The 25,359-nt window shown below is 30.3% G+C and overlaps 1 protein-coding gene, 1 non-coding gene and 2 pseudogenes across 3 annotated transcripts; 1 reads left to right on the plus strand and 3 right to left on the minus strand.

Moving 5' to 3' along the window:
• Nucleotides 1-425: 425 nt before the first annotated feature.
• Nucleotides 426-2,181, minus strand: LOC149887134 (uncharacterized; annotated as a pseudogene). The gene is made up of 2 exons (XR_016453478.1): nucleotides 1,779-2,181; nucleotides 426-1,351 (listed from the first exon to the last, which is right to left on the minus strand). The product of XR_016453478.1 is annotated as an uncharacterized LOC149887134 (transcript).
• A 635-nt stretch (nucleotides 2,182-2,816) lies between these two features.
• Nucleotides 2,817-6,274, plus strand: LOC149887135 (zinc finger MYM-type protein 1-like). The gene is made up of 2 exons (XM_090091115.1): nucleotides 2,817-2,864; nucleotides 3,069-6,274. Exons 1-2 carry the CDS (start codon nucleotides 2,843-2,845, stop codon nucleotides 6,071-6,073), a joined length of 3,027 nt encoding a protein of 1,008 aa, XP_089947241.1. The 5' UTR covers nucleotides 2,817-2,842; the 3' UTR covers nucleotides 6,074-6,274.
• A 2,140-nt stretch (nucleotides 6,275-8,414) lies between these two features.
• On the minus strand, nucleotides 8,415-8,488 carry Trnar-ucu (transfer RNA arginine (anticodon UCU)). The gene has a single exon. It is a non-coding gene; the product is annotated as a tRNA-Arg (tRNA).
• A 1,457-nt stretch (nucleotides 8,489-9,945) lies between these two features.
• LOC149887137 (uncharacterized) lies at nucleotides 9,946-10,914 on the minus strand (annotated as a pseudogene).
• Nucleotides 10,915-25,359: the final 14,445 nt, after the last annotated feature.

Genomic DNA, 25,359 nt, shown 5'->3' on the forward strand with positions numbered 1-25,359 from the left:
TTTTCTTTCATAAATGAACACATTTGTATATATATATATATATATATATATATATATATATATATATATATATATATATATATATATATATATATATATATATATATATATATATATATATATATATATATATATATACAGGGGCGGATCTAGCTTTTTTTTTGAGGGGTGCTGAGCAAGTATGTACTGCGAAGATTTGTTCATTACCCCCCCCCCCCGCACGCTTTGCAAAGGGGGGGGGGGGTCATAAAAAAAGGTTTTTATAAAGTACGTGGGAGAGAGTCACCCAAAAGTGTACAAGTTTAAGAAGTGTTCAAGGCAACGAATACGTACGTAGTTTGACTATATTTTTCATCAACTTTTTAAATTTTCAACCTCTCTTTTAACAAAAGAAAAGGCTATATCCCTCTGGGTCTTTTACCTGTCTGCCCATCTTTTTATACCCTTTAAACTGCCTGTATTTTGATTAAATAATCAGATAAGAAAGGTTACAATTCTTATAAACATATCTATTTTATTTCCATAATAGTATTTTGTATGCAAAATAATGCAGCAACTTAATTTTATTAGCAGTAATTGACTTTCATATCATTAACAATTCAATAACAGAGTTACAGCTAATAAAAATGATAATATAAATAATTACTCTCGCCTGCCGAATAAACGGGGTTTAATTTCGTGAACCCAAACATTGAATACACAATTATTTTTATGGCATATAACATAAACTAGGAATGGCATAAGAATTGAACAATAAAACCCAGTTTTGAAATGTTAAAAGTAAACAAATTTCTTACCATAACTGTGCTAAATTTCTTTTTCTAAACTGTTAGCTTATGACTAATATAGTAAATTTCAAATCATGAAACTTTACTAAATTAAAACCATATTTCAACAGTAGGAAAACTAAAATAAACTAGTAGAATAGTTACAAAATGTAGAACTGATAAAAGAAACTTTTAATAAAAATCTAGTTTCAATGGAACTATCCAAATTTTGCTTCTAATACGATTTTTAAACAGAAACTTAGAAATATATAAAGTAACCATCTAGTTTAACTTCTAAAAACATCTGCGTCATGCACATTATATTGCAATTATAACACAATTGTATTACAACTCACTATTAAAAATAATTATTAATACTATGATATAATATATTTGTGTTTTCATCAGTTCTTCGAAATTTGGTAACATCAGTTTGAGAAAAAACAATTGGATGGTTTGAATAAAAATCTGCATTTGTATATAATTCGATACTGGTCAAATATCTAAAGTATTCTGACAAAGATTCGTTTCCAATTAATGATATAGAACAAGCATTAAATAAACAGTTTCCGTTTGGAGAAGTTCTAATAAAAAAACAAAAAATTAACATAAGCGAGGTAACATAATTTAATAATGTTATGCCACAAAATAATTATTACACAATTTTAAGTCATAAAATAACTTACTGGTAAATCATTTACTAAATGCAATTTTGGTATTATTCAAACATAAAATAAGTTATAACATAATTGATTATTTTCTCCTTGAAATATGATATAAATATATTATACTTAAGCATGAACAAAATTTTACTAGAAAAATATATTTTTAAATTTTAAGCACCAAGGACAAAATTTTACACATCTTTCAGCTTAAAATAAAAATAAGTTTGTAGTAAAATGTTTAAGCAAAAAAAGTTACATATGATTTCACACACACACACACATAAAAATATTTTGTTTGTTTTTTTATTTTTAAATTAATATAATTATTTAAGAAACAAGTTATTACCTCACTGGTTGAAAATCGCTTTCTGCTCGAAATCATTGAGATGGGAAACTGTATATTTGAAACTTTGCATATTTTATGCAATACACTTAGTTTAGATTTTTCATTAAACAAAAATTTTTCTCTAATAGTATTATGAGCTTTGACAATAACATTAGATAAAAACGATACCTTTTTTGATTGAACCCTATTTTCATCTAAAATACATTTTAAAATAATTTGAAGCATTGAATCCGCCATGTTTAGAACACTTAACCTACGAGTTAACCAAAAGCTTAGTGAAAACCCTTTTTTCTGATTTATGCGTGATTGGCTTGCACCCTTCAGAGATCTTTCTGATTGGGTCAGCACCCCTCAGAACCAGTTTTGATTAGCTTAAGAAACCAAGCCAATCAAAAATAGCTTCTGAGGGGTGAAGGCCAAACAGAAATAATTCTGAGGGGAGCAGGCCAATCAGAAAACGACTATACTGGAATTTCCTAGTCGAAACATAAATATATATAAAATACGCTAGCGCTAACACAACAACAAAGATAACTATTTTCGACATCCTTCACAAAAAATTAAATCGCAAATTTTGAGTTGAATAAAATATTTTAACAATTTAATTTTTATATATAAAAAAATGCAACAAAATAGTAAAATTTGTTTGTTGAAAGTTGACGGGTGCTGGAGCACCCTTTGAAACCCTCTGGATCCGCCCCTGATATATATATATATATATATACAGGGGCGTCGCCTTGGAGGGGGTAGGGGGGGGAGTCTCCCCCTCCCAGAATCTAAAAAAGAGAAAAGTTGGGAATTTCCTTGCCGAGAGTTGGGACAGTTGGGAAATAGGTGATAAAATCAAAAAATACTTTCTAGTTAAATAAAATTAAAATGTTTGCAAAAATCCATCAAAGATCTAATTCTTTTTTGACTTGGACAAATAAACTTTACGTTTATTAAACGATTTATGGCTGTTTTCCACAAGACGAAATAAATTGTGGAGTCATAAAGAAGAGCCCTTTTGATTTCCACGTTGTTTTTTTTTTCGCGCTACTTTTTTTTTGTTATCAACAACAAAAATGGCAGCTGAAAGTTTATGCTGTATGTTTGACTAAAAGCAGTTATTCTTTTTTTTTTTATACTTTCTACTTTGAAACGTGAATATTTATTTCCATGAATTGATTTCAACATTTGTCTTATTTAATGTTTATAAAAGTTATCACACTTATTAAGAGTGATAACTTTTATAAACATTAAATCAGTTAAAAATTACGGTAAATTATAGTATCTGCATTTGTTTTCCAGCACTAACTATGAAAAGCAAAAGATATAGATTACAATGTTGCGTATGCAAAGCAGTATTTAACAACGACTATAAAACCAGTCATGAAAGATCCGTTCATGGTGGTAGAAAGGTTCATATACAAACAGTGGGAGCCCCAGAGAATCCTTTTCTAGCCTCCTTAGCTTCAAAAAAACGAAAAATGGTACCTCAGCATGCTGGTGATGATGTCGAAGTGGATGATGAAATACAAAGTAGTGAACATACAAAGTTAGACTTGATAATAATTGAAACATCGACTTCAACATGTAGTATATCCATAGAAGAAGAATCAACATCTTCTGATAAAAAATTTGAAGAGGATGCAAGTTCAAAAATTCAAGATAATGATGCAAAAGAGGAAAACTTGGGTTATGTTGTAGTCCAGGAACAAGCAGAGAAACTTACAGAACTAAATTCTAAATCAGATCATTTAAACCAGTTTCCTGACCGAGATGAAAAGGATGACATGAATATTATTAACTTGGATACTTCTGAAGTAAGCAGTGAAACAACAAGTTGGACTTTGCTCATGGGGAATTTGGGTGTTTTAATAGATAATCTTAAAGATTGTAATGACATTTATAAAAAATACTGTAAAGAAGAATTAGTAAATGAAAAATTCGCTGCGATTGAAATTGTAAATGCAACAAGTTCTGTGGTGGAAATGTCAAAAAATGTTTTGAAAATGGGAAATGCTTTTTTAAGAAAACTCGATATCAAAGCTCAAAGTATTATAATTGACAAATCAGATTCATCAGCATTGATAAGCCATGACCCAGGATTACGTCCACATACAATTACAGATAATCAAAAATCGTATTTAATCCAGTTAGGACCACACCAACCAAAACTTGCTAGTTTCCCAAGTGACGGTAAAAATAGATTTAATCCCCAGTGGTACAAAGAGTTTGAACATTTAGAATACAGTACCCAGAAGGATGCCACATTTTGTTTTGTCTGCCGGCTTTTCCCTAAGGTATTTGGAAAGAAGGGAAAAACTGAAGATGCTTGGATAAATGTTGGGGTAAGATCTTGGTCCAAGATGAAAAGCTATGGGAAAGAAAAACTTGGAAAGCTTCAGGCACACTTTACCTCTCAAGCACATAAAGTTGCATTAAGTGAATATTGTCACTTTCTTATGAAAAAAGGTCATATAGATCACCTTATTGATAAATCCAATAGACTTGCTCTTATAGAAGAGCAAAAAATAGAGGTACAGAATAGAAAAACTGTTGAAATTCTTATTGATACATGCAAGACTTTAGGAAGCCAAGGGCTAGCGTTTAGGGAATCGGACAGTGCTAATCAAGGTAACTTTGTTGCAGTAGTGAATCTTATCTCTCGCCACAATCCCACACTAAAAGCCTGGATTGAAGATAGAGCCCTTCGTCCATATAGAGTTACATACACAAGTCCATCGTCTCAAAATGAAATGATTAGTTTAATTGCAACTGAATTAAAGGGAAAGATCATAGAAGAAATTAATAGCTCCAATTTTTTTTCCGTGATGGCCGACACTACTCCCGATATGTCACATAAGGACATAATGAGTATAGTTGTGAGAACAGCCAGTGAAAACGGTGAGATTCGGGAAAGGCTTTTAAAATCCGTTGAATGCACTGATAAGACTGGAAAAGGGATGGCTGAGCTAATTTTATCTTCTTTACATAAAGAAGGCATTGACACATCAAAGATGGCTTTTCAGTCGTATGATTACGCGAGTTCAATGTCTGGACAATTTAAAGGAGTACAAAAGTATGTAACAGAAGAAGTTGGCCATAATGTACCCTACATACCTTGTCAAGACCACAGAACAAACACTGCTCTTGAACATGCATGCAATGTTAATACTTTAATACGAGAATTGTTTAATGTCCTCGAACAGTTGCATGTTTTCTTCACATCAAGCACAAAAAGATTTAGTCATTTAAAAGAAAAACTGGAAGACATTGACAGTGCACTACAGCTTGTAAACCTGTCTAGAACAAGATGGACCGCACGAGCAAAATCTGTTAAGGCTTTAAATCAGTGTTTAGAGAAGGTTGTTGATCTTCTTCAGAGCATCTCAAATAATAAGATTTTTGATACTAACACAAGAACTAAGGCAATGGGACTTCTGAAAAAAGTAACAACTTTTGATTTCATTATTACTCTTTTCTTCATGAAGAATATCATTGAGAAGATAAAAATATTAACAGAAATCTTAGAAAGTCCAAACTTCAATGTTATCGACAGTATAAATGTAATTGAAAGTACTGCCAAGAACATACAAAATATCAGTAACGATACAGATGCTATGAATAATTTGATTGAAAGTGCAGTAATATTTTCTAGGAAATTACACATTGATGCAGAAAATGATTACGAACGACACCATAGATTAATAGCAATGGAGATGAAAGCTTTTTACCGGAAAGAATTCAAAGAGGTCATAGACTCTCTAGCCATGGGTTTAACAGAAAACTCGGCAGCATTAAAGGAAATATTTGCCCCTATCACCAAAATTTTTAGTTTTCCTTTAAGTAAGGATAATTTGAGTATTGAAAACTTAACAAAAGCAAACAAACTTTTTCCTCCTGGATACAAGGATCATATTCCAGACGTTCATGTGCTGAAAAGCCAGATGGAAATTTTGATAGATATCTGTTTAGAAGAAGGTCATGAAGATTTTAAGTCATCAAGAACACCAGCTAAGACGCTGCAAGACATTTTGTACCATGTTGTGAAGTTAAAGGATATACTGAAACAAGCCCATAAATTATGCATTTTTGTAATCACAGCTGCTTATGGTGTAGCATCAAATGAGCGTTCATTCAGTCAACTCAAGATTGTAAAATCACATCTGAGAACAACAATGAGTGACGAGAGATTGGATAGCCTCATGCAACTAAAGTGCGAAAAAGAACTTTGTAAAGGAATTAACCCCGAACATCTTGTTAAACGATGGGTTCAATTGAAGAAACGTCATATTAAAATCAAACAGTAGACAAAAAATGATAGTGATGATAAAATATTGTGCGTATAAGTTTTGAAATAAAATAATATTTTCCGTATTCCTTTGTACTAATTCATTTCCGTAAAATTTTAAACTGCTATATATGCTGCCAAAATGGTTTGTAAAGTTTATTGGATTTGTAAATTGTAACATTTTTTTGGACTGATACAGTTTCACTATGAATGGGTAAAACCTTTAGACGTTTTTTGAATTGAATATTTTGTATAAATGTAAAGGAAGCTATGTTTTGTTAAAAGAAGTCAATAAATACTGATAATTGACAATTCATGAAAGTGAGTGCAATGTAGTATAACAATCAGTAGATTTTGTAAATAGGACAAAAATTGATTTTTTGAATTCTTAAATTATAAAAAACAGTTGTGAAAACTATGTTAAGCAGTTGGGAAAAATAAGGTCTCTCCCCCCCCTGGAATTTTCTCACGCAACGCCACTGTCAATATATACTGATAATTGACAATTCATGAAAGTGAGTGCAATGTAGTATAACAATCAGTAGATTTTATAAATAGGACAAAAATTGATTTTTTGAATTCTTAAATTATAAAAAACAGTTGTGAAAACTATGTTAAGCAGTTGGTAAAAATAAGGTCTCTCCCCCCTTGGAATTTTCTCACGCATTGCCACTGTATATATATATATATATATATATATATATATATATATATATATATATATATATATATATATATATATATATATATATATATATATATATATACATGTAGTATGTATATATATAGATTTGATAATGCATGGTAGGATTGGTTGAACACATTAGTGATCTTTTGATAAAAACTCATGTTTTACAGGAAAGGCTGTATTTTGAACAGAATATAAAAAAGTATCCATAATTTTATACAGTAGATTTTCTGCAAGCAAAAAGTGTAAGGCTTTCTACCATCTTCCTTGTGTTTTTTCGCACTCACCTCTTTTTGGATATTCAAAAAGAACTATACAATAGAGTACAATATATCCATTTATATAATGGTTTTATCATTTGGTGCTTGAACTTGGTGTTGTAACTTACATGGGTCATATCCATACACGTAGGGGTGGGAGTTAAGGTTAGTTTTAGTCTAACTAAAATTAGCTGACTAACTTTTTAGTCTAACTAAAGTTAACCGACTAACTTTTCAGCGTAACTAAAATTAGTCGACTAACTTTTCAGCGTAACTATAATTAGTCGACTAACTTTTTATTCTAACTAAAATTAGTCGACTAACTTTTTAGTCTAACTAAAATTATTTGGCTAAAACAAGATTTAATGTTAAAAAAAAAAAGAAATTATATGAACTTAATATAAATTATGACAAATAAATCAACTTAAAGACATTCATCAAAATTTATTGTTTTTAAGAAATCTAAAATACTTAACATAATTTGTGACAAATAGGTAATAAAAATGTTTCGTTTGTACCTAGTATTACCCCAAATTTTCTTTTATTGAATGAAATAAAAATTGGTTTGTTAGCATAACAACTCCGTCAAAAACAGCTGATATTTTATACCGAAAACACGATTAGTTATTAGAATTTTAATAATTTTTAAAAGAAAAACAAAATTTTACAAAGTTGAACAAGATACATATTCAATTACACAATATAAAAATAATAATAAAAAAAAATTGCCTAACTGTTTATTGCCTTATTGTTGTCACTGTAAATATCTGCGTTTTTATGAGTGTAGAACGAAATAAATTTCGCATAATAACCTCAAAAAATCATTTCGGGTATTATATAAAGGAAATTCAAAAATGTTTCTGCCCTGCAGATAAAAATTGTAACTTACAGCAATTTGCAATTAAAAGCATGGCGCTCAAATCACTTCACAACTAACCCATATAAGATTTTAAAGAAGTATTTTTTGGGTAACAGCAACAATATATTTTTCGCAAATTAAAAATTTAGTCAACTTATTTAAGTTAGACTAAAAAAGTTAGTCGAATTCAGTTAGACTAGAAAGTTAGTTGACTAATATTAGTTACGCTAAAATGTCAGTCGACTAACTTTAGTTATACTAAAAATCTAGCGGACTACTTATACTAAAAATCTAGTCGATTAATTTTACTTAGACTAAAAAGTTAGTCGACTAATTTTAGTTACACTAAAATGTCGACTAAATTTAGTTACGGTTTTTTTAGTTAAGTTAATTACAATAATTAGTTTTGGTCACAACACTAAACCATAAACATTACCTTAAATGCTGAACCCTTTCTTATAGTATAAAACTTTATGAATTAGCAGTGGGATTGATATCATTTTTCTTTTATTTTACTCTATTCAAAATACAAGTAGCAAAAGAGTAGGAGTTGTACCGCTGGTGGGAGTCGAACCCACAACCTTTGGATTAGAAGTCCAACGCGCTAGTCCATTGCGCCACAGCGGCTGTGAAGACTTTGAAACTTCTTTTATAATATATTACTTTATTATAAATATAAATAAACACCATCAAGCCTAGGGTTAGGACTATTGTAATTGTAATTGTAAAAATTAAATACAATTACACATTACAATACAATAATATTGTATTGCAATATTACAGAAACAATAAAAAATTTTTATTTTGGTATTGTATTGCTGTGATGAAAAACAATTACAATAAGTATTGTATTGTTTTTTTTCTAACAATACAACAAAATTCAAGAACTTTTGTATTGTATTGCTGTGATGAAAAACAATTACAATAAGTATTGTATTATTTTTATTCTAACAATACAACAAAATTCGAGAACTATTGTATTGTATTGTTTTGATGAAAACAATTACAATAACTATTGTAGTGTATTACTTTACATTATAGCAGAAAAGCTGACGTATTTTAACGTATTTATATTCATCTCTGACGAACTTACTATGATTTTTGCTATTTTTTTTTTATTTACGGATTTGCAACATATTGCAAATTTTATCTTTTACATATTTAGATTTCGCATCACCTATCTTGTTATGTATTTCTATGCTCTAAATGGCCGCAAAATATTGCCTGTCTGATGATAGCCTTACTATTATGAAAAATAACTTTCATAAATTATTTTATTCAGCCCTTTTATTTTTTCCTCTTGATTTTAATACTGCAAAGGAACTTAAAATATATACGAAAATTAACTTTAGTAACACAAACAGTTAAACATAATATTCTTCTTAAATATAAATGTTAATGTCTTGAAATGTTGAAGAACAAACAAAAAAATTAATGATGACGAAACGAAGAGCCAAAAGGAGATTTTTCTTGATGCGTTTAAGGCCTGAAAATAAAACAAAATGTTAACCGTACTATTTTTAACAATATCTTCATATTCATTATTTTTCCAAATATTTTTCTTACAAAGATTTTAATTGCTAAAAGTTATACTGGAATGAGTTGTGTTTATAAGATTTTGGTATAAGAATAAGACTATTAGATGTTTAAATATTTCCAACGAATATATACCTGCACCGTAAAGTTGCCTTTGTTTGAATTCAGGGTGATGTGTAATCATCATTATCATCAAAACTCTGACTTGAACCACTGGAGACCTGATTAAGTTGATCTTCATCATCTTCTGAATCAATTTCTTCAAATTGGCTATGAGATGCATTGCGCTTATCTGAAGTTGAGGTTCTGCTCGAGGAGGCAGCAGACATGGAACTGTTCATGATCAGACTTAGATGGACCTTCAAGTTGACCTGAATAACATTATTTCAGCATTTTTACTCTTCTTGATACTTTGTATCAAAATATGATATTTCCTAACAGTTTTAGTCAGTTAAATTAAAAGTTTGCATTTTGACAGTTTTATAATTTATTTATTTTTAATTAAATTTTTTTAATTTAAATTTTTCAAATTAAAGTAAAATCAAATATCAAGTTGAAAGAATTAGAAAAGATAAATTTGTTACAGCAACCAACAAACCCTCTAACAAACTGCATTTACCTGATTCAAGTTGTAAATCCCACTGAATTATGACTTTGCTGCTGTTGTGATGTATATACACCAGACGAGCCACATTAGTTGGGTCCAAACGACTTCGTAGTAGAGTTACAATATTTTGTGCCACTGAGAAAACTTGTTCTGATGCTGCAGAAGATGCTAGGACGGAGAGCACAGCACGAGCAGCTGTAAACAATTTGGAAATCGAAATTCATTTTGTTTCCACCAGCAAAAGACATCAGTATCTTTTGGCACTTTGACTTTTGAAAAAGCTTCCCACTCCATTAAAATAAGAGGTTTCTCTTCAGCTCCAACCATTGGTCTGTTGCTTTTTCTTCATCTCTGCAGGCTTCATAAAGGGGATCGCTTTTACGGGAAAACTCCTAAAAACCTCTGGGCGTGTTGCAGAGGTCCATTCTTCGTAGGAAGAATGTTCATTGATAATTTCTCGTTTGACCTTTTCGAATAATGCCAGGGAGAATCGACGTAGAACCACACCACGGTAACGTGAATCTAAAAAGTTGGCTTCAGCAAAAGCTTTCTCATCGCAGCCATGATTCTTAAACTTTTCTTCAAGCTTAGACAAAACAGCTGCACAGTAGTTCTTCATATCTTCTGTGTTTTCTTCTGTCATGCTGTCAGAGAAGATTTTGTGCAAGTTGAACACTACGGGAATGACTTCATGAATTGATGGCTTGTCTTCAACAGACAAGGTGTTGATTGCGCCTTTAAGCCTTTTCATCAAGGGCAAAACTTTCTGCCAGATTTCAAAAATGGATTCATCAGGAATTTCTCTCCACCAGGTATTCTGCTTGACAGGGAATTCATTTTTCTTTCCTTTTCTTTGTATATACAAAAGAATAGGCTTTGCATCTAAAATTGACTTCAAGCAAAAAAACATACTATTCCAGCGTGTCTTGACAAAGCTTTGAATTTTATGGAGTGGTCCTTTAAACAAATTTTTTTGTTTCAAGTGCGCTGCAGTGGCCTCCATTTGACCTGCAATCATAAAACTAACCTTTTTACTGCATTTGATTAAGAATCTTTCAAAAATTGAAATTTTCTTTTGACTTAGGCAACTCAGAAAGTTTAACTTGTCACGCTTTTATATTGACACGCTTTAACATTGTCTGGACACGGACTGTGTCAATTCTTCCGCGGAAGAATTATTTATTACGTAATAAAAAACCATGACTATAAAACAATAAAAAACCTAATTTGTACTAGTCGGCTGGATAGAATTAGGCAGTCTAAAATTAAAGTTAAAATACAATTTTAGACTTATCAAAGTTTAAAATTTTAGTTAATTAAACGTTTATTGTGTAAATACTAAGTAGATAGCAATTCAACATAAAAAATTTTTTGAATCGGGTAAAATCGGTTGTACCCGAGAATGAACCACAAAATATTTAAGAAGATTTTAGTTAATAATATATTATATAAATTACAACTAATATAATTAATGAAATTCTATATAAGTTTTGGTATACTCTTTTTACAATACAATTAAGGGTCTGCGTCTCGTTATTTTTTTAAATCGAGACGAGACGAGACGATCCTAAAAGCTTTGTCCCGATTAGCGATAAATATCGAGACAATTTTCAATTTTCACTCGAAATCCGGGACGATACCGAGACGAGACGAGATGTCCCGGACAGAATAGCAGCTTTACAATTTCCCGGAATTTACATCTTTTTAACGGGACATAACGAGACATAACGAGACATACTAGTTAATCCTTAATGTGAAATTTAAATAATGAATTTCTGGCACAATTACCATTATTTATTTCAGCTGCTATTATTGATATTGTTATACTATATAAACACAGCTTTATAAAAATTAATGCAACTGAAATTAGAGGGAAAAATATATTGAAATATATTGGAAGAAGGGGATAAATATGTGTCCAAGGGCTACGTTTCTAACCATTTAATATTGTTTAACGCTGAGGTCAGTATTCACTTCTAATGCAAGAGTTTGTTTACACTCATATTTAGGGGAAAAGTTATCCAAAGTGTCTTTAACTTTTTTGATCTATAAAACATTTGACTTTTTTAAAAAGTGTAATTCTTGCAGAGACTAACAATAGAGCATGATGTTCAATATCTAGTTCTTTTATCTTTTCTCTTTTCCTTTGCTCTCAAAGGACCAGCCATTGTTTATGGGGTTTTTTGGAACCAAAATGGCTTCTTTTATTGGTCATAAGATTTTCTTGAAGCCATGGTATTCTTTTTCTATAAAAGAATCATAATTTCTACCACATTGTTTTAGTTTTTTTCTTCACTTTTGAAATAAATCTATCTAAAGTAGCATTAATTTATGTTCTCCTTGCTAATTTCTTCAGTTTTATTTGATTTCGTTAAGTAAATCCTTCCAAAATCGTAGTTTATCCACTCCTAATTCACGTATATTCGGGATAAGATCTAATCTTTTTGTTGTTGTTGTTTTTAAAATCATTAATATATATCAGAAACAATTTTGAGTACTTCTTATCATTTTTCACTTTACACTGTTTAACATTTTATGTTATTACTTCTTTGACAATTATCACATTACGTTCTCTATAATTTTTAAGTAAATAATGTTACTTGTATATTACAGGAAATACTGAAGTTGTTAAGTAATGCTATTTCATATATCTAGCACTTCTTGAATAGTAAATCATTATTCAAATAAAAACATTTTAACAAATTTCTGAGTAGCATATGATGACAAAAATATGTTTCTTGAAACTATATTTCATATGTTGAAACAAGTCATACAAGTAAAAAACTCAAATTCAAGAAATATAAATGTCAATGAGTCCATAAAAACCTTGTTTTCCGCCATTTTCATTTATTTTGATATATTAAACCACTGTTAAAAAAATGGCGGAAGACAAGGTTTTTATGGATTAATTGACATTTGTATTTCTTCAAAAAATATATAAAGTTAAAAGATTATCTTAAAAGTAAATATAGACTTTAATTTAGATTAAAAGTTCTCCATTTTTACTAAATAAAAATCTCTCATTTTTTAGACTTGTTTGAAAATAATATTAAAATTTTTAACTTCTTTTGACCGTAAAATATAAAATATAAGTTTTATGAAAAAACTGTTTTTACTTTTTAAATAAATGATCATTCTAATGTAATATTATTTAAAAAAGGGCACTATATTTACCAAAAAATTGTGAGGGGTTTATTGGCATTTTTTGTTGTTGTTTTGAGTCACTGTGCGTCATTTCTGGCTGGCAAAACAAACTTGGTTAGCAAAACATTTTCTTCACTGCGAAAGTGCGAGTTAGATATCTAGTGAATATAATTGATCTGTCTCGTAACGTTTCGTAATTATCCGGGACACAGTTTTTAAATTCCGAGAAAAAATTTATGTCCCGATTTATAACTTTATTCCGGGATAATCGTTTCCTTTGTCTCGTTATTTTTTTCCGGGAAATTTCTCGTCTCGTTACGCATTTCCCGGTTCATTTCGAGAAAACGATTCCGAGACGCAGACCCTTACAATACAAGACTTTACTTATAAATAGTTTTATTAGAAATTTCCCGAATTTTAAATTGCTAATTCAGGATAATTTCGTTGCAATAAGGTTTTTAGTTTCCGCTCATTGTAGTATTTTATTGGTATTATTACGTAAGGCATACGTTCGCAAATGTTCTTTGATAATTAATCCGTACCAAATAAAAAGAGTGTAGTTTTTAATTTATTTTGTTTGCAGACAAAAAGCCGCAGAAATTTAATTTTTGATCTTTTTGACTACGTTGGTAATGCTATGGTGGTTCTCAGTTCTTCAGGAAAAGCTAGTACTAGCTTTTCAACTGTTTTAGCTACTTAGCTAAAACAGTTGAACAACATCCAGCAATTGTTGATTGTGTTTGTACATTAATGTCATGTTCTGGAAGGTGTATTGAAAATTGCGATTGCAGGTGTTGGAGCTATGTTGGCTGGAAAGACGTTTCCACACAGTATTAGAGTATTACGTATGATCGTGGAAGAACTAATTTCACTTTTGTTCTCTAAAGACATAAGTGATTTTGATTCTTTAAATATTCATCTGAAAAAAAACAGCAAGTAATAGTAGAGCATCAAAACATTGCATCGACTGTTTAATAAAGCCAGTTTTCATTGTGTTATCCCAGTAGGCACGGGACCTAAAGAAGATGTCTTTTGAACGTTGAAAAGACGTCCAAATCGTTCAAAAGAATTTAAAAGGTGTCTTTTTTACGTTCTGTATCCACTGGGAATATTTATACGCGCCGAACGCGAAAGTAACTGGACTTTGCATTTGTGGGCAATTTGACGAACATTCTGTAGTTTATTGGGCCGGGTAAATAAAAATGAGCAATTGCTTTTACTCAGTAATTGGTCAGCTTTACGTGAATAAAAACTTCAACAACTTTTCTTAAGTTTTTATTCACGTAAAATTGAGCAATTACTGAGTAAAAGCAATTGCTCATTTTTATTCACCCGGCCTATTATTGTAAAATATTCTGTAATTTTTAAACTTAAAGAAAACTATTCACTTCATTTTTATTATCTATTTTACCTATCTCAGGACGTATTTTATGTTGAATCGCTGTCTTAGGTCTGCCGAATCCCTTTCATTTGCAGAAAAATTATGATTTCCTTTTTTTTGATCCCGTTAACGTTGATTTTTAATATTTAAATTTGCCCAATGTACCATTCTGGCACCCCTTCCCCCTCCCATTATGTTTCAGTAAAATAGAATCAATCATTAAATATTAGTTGTACCCTATTTCCAGGTTACAAGGGTATATATTCGGCAACTAGACTATTAAAACATTTATTAAGTTTTGACAATAAAATAATTTTTTTTATTACAATAACAATATATTGTTATAGTATGACAAAGACGAATTACAATACAATATTTATTGTTATTGTAGTGGATCATTACAATACATTTTTTTTTCAGATATTGTTATTGTTTTATAAAGATGAATTGCAATACTATATTTATTGTTATTGTAGTGGGTCATTACAATACATTTTTTTTTCAGATATTGTTATTGTTTTATAAAGATGAATTGCAATACAATATTTATCGTTATTGTAGTGGGTCATTACAATACATTTTTTTTTCAGATATTGTTATTGTTTTATAAAGATGAATTGCAATACAATATTTATCGTTATTGTATTACAGAATTACAATAGTTGTAAATCACAAGTATTGTTATTGTTTCTAAATTAAGTTAATACAATAACAATAATTATTGTTACTGTTATTGTTTTCATTACAATTACAATAGTCCTAACCCTAATCAAGCCATTAAGTCATCATTGAGTATCGGTGTTAGTTTCGTTATAGCCTAAAAGGTGAAATCTCGATTAGGAGCAAACGTCATTCAGAAGCATTTCCTGTAGACTCGATTAATCAAACAGAGCTATTGAAAAAATAATATAATCGGGGATCAGCAGAACTTGTTTTAATCATTTTTGAATAAGTTCAATAAATTGATATCTGACGCTATTTATATTCTTAAATAAATAACGTCGAATAATAAATTCCGAAATTTATAGCATATAATCAATAAATTGAAAAGTCGATTACAAAAACTAAGTTATAATCGGTAAATCACGAACAAAATCAGTCAAATTTTCTAATTAATCATAATTATAATTAAAATTAAAAAAGTGATATAGTTACAAGAGTTACAAAATTATTATAAAAGCACAAAAATCGCTATAACTTCTATGCGCATGCGCTTGTAGCCTTGATACTACACTAAAAGATGAATTAGTTAAGTAGGAAGGGTTCCATGTGAATTTAGGAAATTTTTGGTGGAAAATTGCAAAGTTAAAAAAAATTAAATGGGTTGCGTCAACTTATCCTTGTAGCCAAAAAGCCCCGCTCTCCCCTATATCGATTTAACGCAGTGAACGATTGGCTCACTCTAAGCAGTCACATTTTGTGTAACCACTGGTTAGAGTAAACCCCTGTAAGTTGACACACTGCGTGACGAAGTGATTAATTCGCTTATATTGTAATGACTCTTAATTTTGATTAATTTGACGAAGTGATTAATTTGCAAAATATTGTAATGACTCTTAATTTTGATTTTAGAAAGTATTCAAAACTGTAAATTGTTGTAATGTACTATTGAACTTCCATATAGAAGAATGCAAGTTGTCTTTATTACATTTTTTACATATACTGGTGTAAGAAAATGTACACAGTTAAAAAATGGCTAGTTAAAAGTAATAGATGATTGACATTTCTCTTTAACCTGGGTTCCATTACAGCGGCGCTAATTTATTTTTCTACCCCTCTATTTTTATTTTTGATTGTGATAGAGAATTTTATCCTGATTAAGAATTGTATAAAAACATACACCTGAAAACCAAAGGAAAGTTCTCTAATTTGATGTTGGAGTGTCAAAAAAATATACCAAAAACGCTAATATTCGCCATCTTTTTTTCAACACTTTAAAATTTCACTATTTAATTACGCCGCCTGGTTTCTGTAGTTTAAAAGTAATTAAAATTCTCATGAAAATTCAGAAAGTATTCATGAAAATTCCGATGCAAAAAATTTGCAAAAAACAAAATGTAATTATAAAAGACTCTCTATAAGAAATGTTCCTTTACTTCTGTTTTAAAATTAAAATGGCGAATCTAGACGACCGACTATTATTGGGTTTGATAGCCTTAATTTACCGGAAATTAGTCGCAGGTTTAAAAACAATAATAACGAGTGTATCCGTTGGTGCAGGGAGTTTGGTTTACTTGCTATCAATACGATCTGTCCTCGATGTAACATCCAGTGCAACGAACAAAATAGTCATAATGTTGATGGAAAGATTTGGAGATGCATGCAAATAATAGGTATTACCTATATTTGGACTCGTAGCGCCGGAAAAAGACGTGGCCTTTCAGTAGAAGACATTCAAAAGGATTTAGAAATTGGTAGCAATAAAACTGTTGATGAATGGAATCAATTTTGTAGAGACATTACCGTTACTTATTTCCTTAATAACCGTGTGCAATTAGGAGGACCAGGTTCAATAGTGGAAATAGATGAATCACTTTTTTCAAAAAGGAAATACAACCGAGGTAGAATTGTAGAAGATCAATGGATTTTTGGTACGATATAGCGACTAAAGAAGGGTTACTCATTCCTGTAGCGCACCGCGATGCTGCGATCATACAATGGATTCGTCCTGGAACTGAAATATGGAGCGATATGTGGGCAGCATACCGAGGTTTAGCAGCGCAAGGTTTTCAACATGGTACAGTAAACCATACTTAACATTTTGTTGATCCCGCAACAAGTGTTACAACAAACAGGGTTGAGGCAATGTGGCAAAGAAGCAAAGCCAAATTTAAAGCTATGTTTGGGCCCACAAATCAAGAAATGATTCCCGATTATTTGTCAGAATTTATGTAGATGAATATCCCGTTTGAATAATATTTTTGTATATAGTAACATTTGTTTATCTAAAATCATTAATATATTTTTAAAAAAATTTATATAATTTGAAAATAAGAAAAAAAGTTATTGAAATTCGAAGTTTTTTCAAGAAAAAAATACTTAAATAAAAAGAAAATACATAACAAATTTCTCCATAAAATGTTTTAGCGAAATAAAAACCGGGCTATAAAGTTTTTGTAATAAATAATTTCATGTTTACTGCATTAATTATTAACTTAGTAGTTTTGTAAAAAAAGATGGCGAATATTAGCGTTTTTGGTATATTTTTTTGACACTTCAACATCAAATTAGAGAACTTTCCTTTGGTTTTCAGGTGTATGTTTTTATACGATTCTTAATCAGGATAAAATTCTCTATCATAATCAAAAATAAAAATAGGGGGGGGGTAGAAAAGTAAATTAGCGTCCATTACAGCCAAGTTAGTATGGTAGATGGTACTAAAATCACAACAGACTTCTAAACATATTAATGAACAACCTTTATGTCTAATAACTTTAAAGTTTTCAACTGTATTGCCTTCTCTCGTTTCAATTATTCCGACATCCTCATTTGATGTGCTTCGGAAATTTTTAAAATCAGAAAATTTATTTTTGATTAGAAAAAAAGATAGTGGAAGTCATTATTACATTTACAGATGTTTATGCATGAAATGTTGGAGAATATAATATTAGCAGATTAAAGATTTAGTTGATCTGGAAGAGATTTGTTAATATTAATGGACAATGGCACTTCACGATTTAAAACAATTAGTCTCCACATGCCATTTGATTGGCGATAACTATTGATTTTAACTATTACAAAAATAAGAAATACTCTCTGATTTGAACCTTAAAGTGGGAAGCATAATCTGAGAGTGGGGTGAAAAGAACACTAAAAATATCTTTTTCGACCTTTAAACTATATCATAGCAGCTTCAATTTAACAAGGAAAATTTGTTTCACTTTACTCTATCCATTCTAGTAAACCAAACATAGCTTTTTTGCAAAAGCCTAGTTTTAGACGTCAAAGTTTAAACACAGCTAAATTTTTATTAAGCAAAGTTCATAGCTCAAATCAACCTTTTTCAGATTTGTGAACTATTCTTGATTAATTTTTTTGTCTTTTATAACCATAAGCTTCAGTAAATGCATAGTTATAATGGGTTTACTGAGTGAGGTTTTTTGACGGAAATTTGACGGGTAGAAGTCGGAGTATCTGTATCATGAATTTAGAAAATTGACGGTAACACGCATAGTTTTTGGCTAATTGGCGGCACCTTTGATCTATAACAATGCGTTGAACGTCCATCTATTAATACGTCCTTGGTTTGATAATTGAACATGCTTGCCAATTTCATATTCTTTTGAACTGCAACTTGATATCCTCAAAAAAGTTCACCCAGAAATGCACAGAGCTCAAAAACTAAAACTGTGGCCAACTAGCCCCGGTCTCAGCTAAGGAAAAATGTAAAATGTAAGCGGTTTTTGCTGTATTTGTATTACTCTGTAATTTATTAACTTTCCTTATGTGTTGGCAGTATAAGCTATTAAAATTAAGCCAGAGTAAACTGGATGCTACTGGATTTACAAATAAATATATATCGCTGCTTAAACATTATTACTTTAGAAAATATTGTAAAGATCGCAGTTTTTTCCATGCTATTGAACCCATACGTAAAATTTTAAAACAAAAAAAAGAAAATGAAAGCAGAGCTGATACTTATTTTTGCTCTGGCTAAAAGTGTATGCACTGTAGCAGGTTGAAGCTGGCGAGCCATATGGTCAACTGATTGCTCGACTTTTAAATGCTTTCTTATTTCAATATCCAGAAAAGTTTTTTTTTTATGATAAACTTTTTTAAATATACATATCTTATGACAATCCCTGAAAATCTTTAAGTAATTGCTTTATCGGAATTATACATATCTTTTGACAATCCATGAAAATCTCAGAGTGATAGCTTATGGGAATTTGCAGCTATTCAAAGTTGCTTTGTTTAGGATTTTTTATCATATTTTTATTTCAATTTTTTGAAACTAATAACTTTTTGAAACTAACGAATTTTTTGCAAACGTAACAATAAAAGGTTAAAACTAGGTGCGTTCGTGAAATTAATCGAATGCAACAATTAACGATATCAATTAAATTGTAATGTTAAAATTCCGACAAAAAATATAGATTCAATTAATTCGTAAGTTCAAGTAATTTGATCAAAAGGTTCGTTATAGCTTACGTAAATCAATTAATTTGCTCGAAATTTCCGTTAAAAACTATGAGAACAATCAATTAATTGATTACTACCCATTCCCGTTAAATTGTCGTAAAATTTCGAAACTGACTATTCTTAATATAGCAACCTTCGAAGATTTTTCTACAAACCCATTCGTTACTAACGTACTATTAAGGAATATTATGCACATACATTAGAACAGTTTCAATTCTATTGAAGTTGTCATAAAAATGTTTCGAATTTTAAACTATGCGAAAAATGCTAAACTTATTTTTACATATATCTTCTAGCGACAATCACAACTTGTCATTTGACTGCCTTGGGTAAGTCGTATTTTCTCAGTTTTTCCTTGGTTGGTGTCCTGACATGCTCCTCTGTTAATGAGTAATGAGACTGAAAGGTTTTTTGAGTAGTAATTGCTCCTTTTTTACTTTCATCATCTATCTCTTCCTCTGAATCCGAGACCTCAGTATTTCCTCCATATGGCGAAGGTTTGGTAAGGTCAATGAGAGTGGAAATGACCACTCTCATTGACCTTACCAAACCTTCGCCATATGGGGGACCTTAACATATTAATGACACCAGGACTGTAGAAATTTAATTGATAAAATGCTGTCAAATTTCCTAACTGACGAATTATTTACGTTACGAATCCTAAATAACGATTAAAATAAAATTAAAAAAATAATAATTTCATTATTAATATCTCAATAAATTCAATAAACTTAACAATACTAATAAAAATACCAGTAAAAAAAACTCTTTCTTTAAAATGAGAACTAATCAAGTATGTGGAGCACAGTTTTGTAAAAACAACTAATTCAAAGACAAATGTATTTTTAAAGGAAATTTGAAATAATAAAGTGGATTATTAATTTTGGCCATTATAGCTAATCTAAATATATATATATATATATATATATATATATATATATATATATATATATATATATATATATATATATATTTAGATTATGAAATGTGTCAAAAAAAACAAACAAGATAGTTAGCGCATCGAAGAAAAAAACAAACAAGATAATTAACGCAAGAAAATATGAAGCTAATCAATTAACACTTTTTAAGAGTCAAACAATCATTGATTTATTATCAATCAAATTTGAATGATATAATAAAAAAAAACAAAAACAAGATGGATTGTTGTTAATGACCAATACTGTTTGTAACAATGGTGTTCGACTCGTAATCTGCATAAGTCATGTAATCGGTGACCCTAAGGCTTCTGGGATGTATAATACAGCCAGATTGTAAACAAAAGCCACAGAGAATACCTATGAATGTGTAATTTACATTGAGTGATTGGATGACTTAGTCATTTTCAATTATTTTCTGTTTGGATTTACTTTTTAGTAAACTAAATATATTATCAATAACCTGATCATGTTTGCTGGATTTTTAGCATCTGGTAATTGTCAGCATAAACGAGGGAAAAACATGGATAAAAATGTGTCATTTTTTAAATTTCCAAAAGACAAAAATAGGTTGGTCGCGACTTGCTCCTAACAACTTGTTACTATTGTTAGTTAAGAGATTTTCAGGGAGTATTAGGATATTTGAATGATTTATATTGTAAATTGTTTCTGGTATGCAAGTTTCAATCCTTAACTACACTATTTAATATGCTAGAAGGTTAATAACATAACTGTATAGTAGACAATTTTTGAACCTTTTTTTGCCCAAAATTGTACAACTGTTGTATGGATTGTTAACTGAGCTCTGTAAATGCAAAGCAATTCATATATATATATATATATATATATATATATATATATATATATATATATATATATATATATATATATATATATATATATATATATATACAGTACTGTGAATATGTTTTAGACCACTTACATTTTTTCAAAAAATCCCGGAGAATTCTTCTCTAATATTTAAGTTTGTAGTTCTATATTATAAACTTATTAAAACACATGTATTTCACACAAAAATATGGAACAATAACAAGCTATTTAATGTCAAACTTCATAAAAAACTCTTAATATCTACTATGTCCTCCTTTTGCCTTAATCACAGCCGATATTCGCCGGGGAATAGATTCATACAAATTAGTTATAAATTCCTGGGGTATGTTGTGCCATTCTCTTTGAAGTACTTCAAAACATTCTTCAGCATTTCGGGGAGCATGTTCGACCTTCTTTCTGTCCAGGTAATCCCATATATGCTCAATTATATTCAAATCTGGACTCTGGGGAGGCCAGGTCATCAATTGTAGTACTCCTTTCTCTGCCATTTTACTTAAACAATTCTTTGCCACTCGGGAACAATGTTTTGGGTCATTGTCCTGCTGCAGAATAAAATTATGACCTATTAGTCTCATTCCGGATAATACAGCATGGTGCCTTAGGATATCCACATAACGTTCCCCGGTGAGTCGCCCCTCTATTTTGATCAAATCACCTACTCCAGATGAAGATAAACAGCCCCAAACTTGTAAAGAGCCTCCTCCGTGTTTAATGGTAGGGTTTAAACACTCGGGCTTATAGGCTTCTCCAATTCTTCTTCGAACATATTGGCGTCTTTTTGTTCAAAAATTTCAAATTTGGACTCATCGGTGTACAGAACCCGATTAAACTTTTCTTGGGCCCAATCTTTGTGTTGTTTCGCATATTTAAGTCGTTTTTCTTTATTACCACGCCGTAATAATAGTTTTCGAATTGCAACACACCCTCTTAATCCCGATTTGAGTAGGTGTCGTCGAATACAAGAAGAGCTGACATTTTTCCCAGTTGCTGTGTTAATGTCCTTTGCCAGCTCGGTTGATGTTTTTTTCCTATTTTTTAAAGAAAGTGTTTTTAAATATTTATTGTCATCTTTTGTTAGCTTAGGAGGTCTACCACTTTTCTTTCTATCTTCAAGGGAGCCAGTTTCTCTAAACTTTTTAATGATTTCTGTAACAGCAGTCTTTGAATATCCTGTTTTGGACGAAATTTGGCGCTGCGAATAACCTTCTTCGTGAAGCACAATAACTTTTTGTCTCTCTATTAAAGATACTTTACCCATTTAATTAATCTAAAAATGCAAAACAAAACATTTAAAAATGAAAACTAATATATAATTTATCTAAAAATGCAAATTAATAACTTTGTTTAATTATTTTTAACGATTTGTCTAACTGTGTTCATAAAAAATAACAATTTTTTAAAAATGTACCAAAACCCATAATTATTGTACTAAATTCATTCTATCACTGCACTTTATAATGTCAAAAACAAAAAATGAAGGAGTATGAACCCGAATCACTATAAACCAGTTTATTTTTATTTCTTATTTAGATGAGCGCTTGGTCGGTAGTTATTATGACACATCGCTTTAATAAATAAACAAACAAATCCCTCATGTTCTCTTATCAATTTTGTTTATTTATTCAAAATAATATACTCTTTCAACTTTTCTTGTATATTATTAAACTTAAGTACGCTTTAAAAAAATTATATAGGAAAAAAATTGTAAATACGTCTAATTATGCAAGTGGTCTAAAACATATTCACAGTACTGTATATATATATATATATTTAAATGGAGAAAAACAACATTTTAATAGTACTTAAAGTTTCGTGCCTTACGGCTGATGATGGCCGTAGAACGAATTCTGACGTAATGAGCAAAGAGACGCAATCATTTAGTCTTCAGTATCAAAAGAGGATAGAAGGAACTTGTTAGCATGTCGACATTTAGATATTATTTCGCTTCTTTTGTTGAGTAGGTTGTTTTCTTTATGCGATAAAATTTCAAACTTCTCGTGAAGGCAAAGGTTACAGCTCTTGGTTTCAGGGTTGTAAGGTTTGCAGCGCTTTACAATTCTCCACTTTATTATAGGTGTGATGGCTTTTCCTTTGAATTTCCAAACTTCCTTTGAAAGCTCGGCATCGTTCTTATACCTGACCGTATTATGAGATTTTAAATGGTTAGCATATCTTAGCTCAAATGGTGTCTCGCTAATGCCAAAATAAACTTTTTCTTTGAGTTCAAGATTTTCGGAACTCACAATAGCTTTATAAACGATATTGCTTAACAAACATTGATTGTTTAAAGGATAAGCGATTTGTTGGTACAGTTGCAGGTGTTTTTTGGTATGCTTCTTTGGTCTTGTAAAATCTTGTGATTATGCGAATTAATGATGGATTTTACGCTTCGCATACAGCTATAACTTACCTTGATCGAATTTCTATTGAAAATTTTGTGCAATCTATGATTTACCGGAAAGTGAAAGTCAACCAATGCAAGTAAACGGTTTCCTATTTTTGTTCTGACTGAATGGAGGGTTAAACCATATAATGTTTCGCTTGCGTTTTGTATTTTTAGTCGTGGCAACTTGATGTTGATAATTAAGTTTACATTTATAGCCTGCTTTATTTAAAGCCTCTTCGTAAGGTGGAGTAGCATTTTTAAAAATAAGTTCTTTTGATGAAGTTGAAGATAATCTTAATTCAACAGTGCGAGGTAGTCTTTTGATAACACTAGGTGGATGGTTGGAATCACAGTTGACGTAACTCAGTTCATTATCACATTTCGAGTACGGTCGAAAAGAATTATCATTAACCCTTTTATGCGCTGGGTTGTTGTATAACAACAAATTAAACTAAGCTTCCCCAATTCAAATGGTGCATTCTAACCGATTGAAAACAATATTATTTTATAAAGGAGAGTTGAAAAAGGCTGTAGAAAAAGTCTACTTTAACATTTCATAGTACCACTGTCATTTTGTAAATCATTTTTTATGAGTTATGTTAGTTACGTAAAAGTAATTGGTGCATGAAAGGGTTAAGTCACATCGAGATAATTTACGATTTTCATATTGCATTTGATGGAAATAATAAAATCATTACTTTTAAATATTTTCACAAAATGCTTTTTGTTTTTTTCCATCTGCTGGCCGTTTTTGTTTTTAAATATTGCTAGCCCGTCGTCTCGATATAGCCCGAAATCTTCTTTTTTTTATAATGTTGCGAAAGTTGAAATAATAGAAAGATTCCTACTAATTCACACACTTCAGCACCACCGTAAGCCCCCATTGTAACATCGAACTGTCCCCCATTTTTCTTAATCCACGTTTCATTGTTGTTAAAAAGTAAAGATTTTCTTGCATGTTTTATTATTGTTTTTTGCTCAGAGTTTATTAAAAGGTGCTGCTCGGCAAAGTTGATTGCAACGTTGAGAGTTTTTTCATTGATTGTAGGATAAAAATCATTAATGCCAAAATTTAGAAATTTGTAGAGATGTTTGTTTTTAATTTTTTTAAACCAGACGGTAACATTTAAGGTGCTTTGCCATTGGTTTACAAGGAGCTTACTTTTGATTTCATTGTTGATTTGAGATAAAAAATTTTTACTTATTCTTCCTACCTCGTTTTTTGCTGGATTTAAGAGTCGAACAATAGGGTTGTTGATAAAGTTTTCTTTGTGGTCTTTCAATGTAATAAAACATCCAGAAGAACCGTTTATTTTGATTTTATTATAAGTATCGTGGTTAAACAAAATGTTATTCTCTTCTTTATATATTTTGTCTTTTAGCTTTGTATCACCTTTTTTGTAGGTGGTGGTGATAGCATTAGTTAAAAGGTGGTTATATTCTTCTTTAGGTACCTTGTACATATTTGACATTTTGTCAGCTTTTATAAGCGTTTTATTAGACATTTGTATGGAT

Source organism: Hydra viridissima, unplaced genomic scaffold (assembly GCF_058129835.1).
Source record: "Hydra viridissima isolate aposymbiotic clone 2 unplaced genomic scaffold, HvirCarnegie_v1 scaffold_6, whole genome shotgun sequence".
In the NCBI taxonomy this organism is placed as follows: Eukaryota; Metazoa; Cnidaria; class Hydrozoa; order Anthoathecata; family Hydridae; genus Hydra; species Hydra viridissima.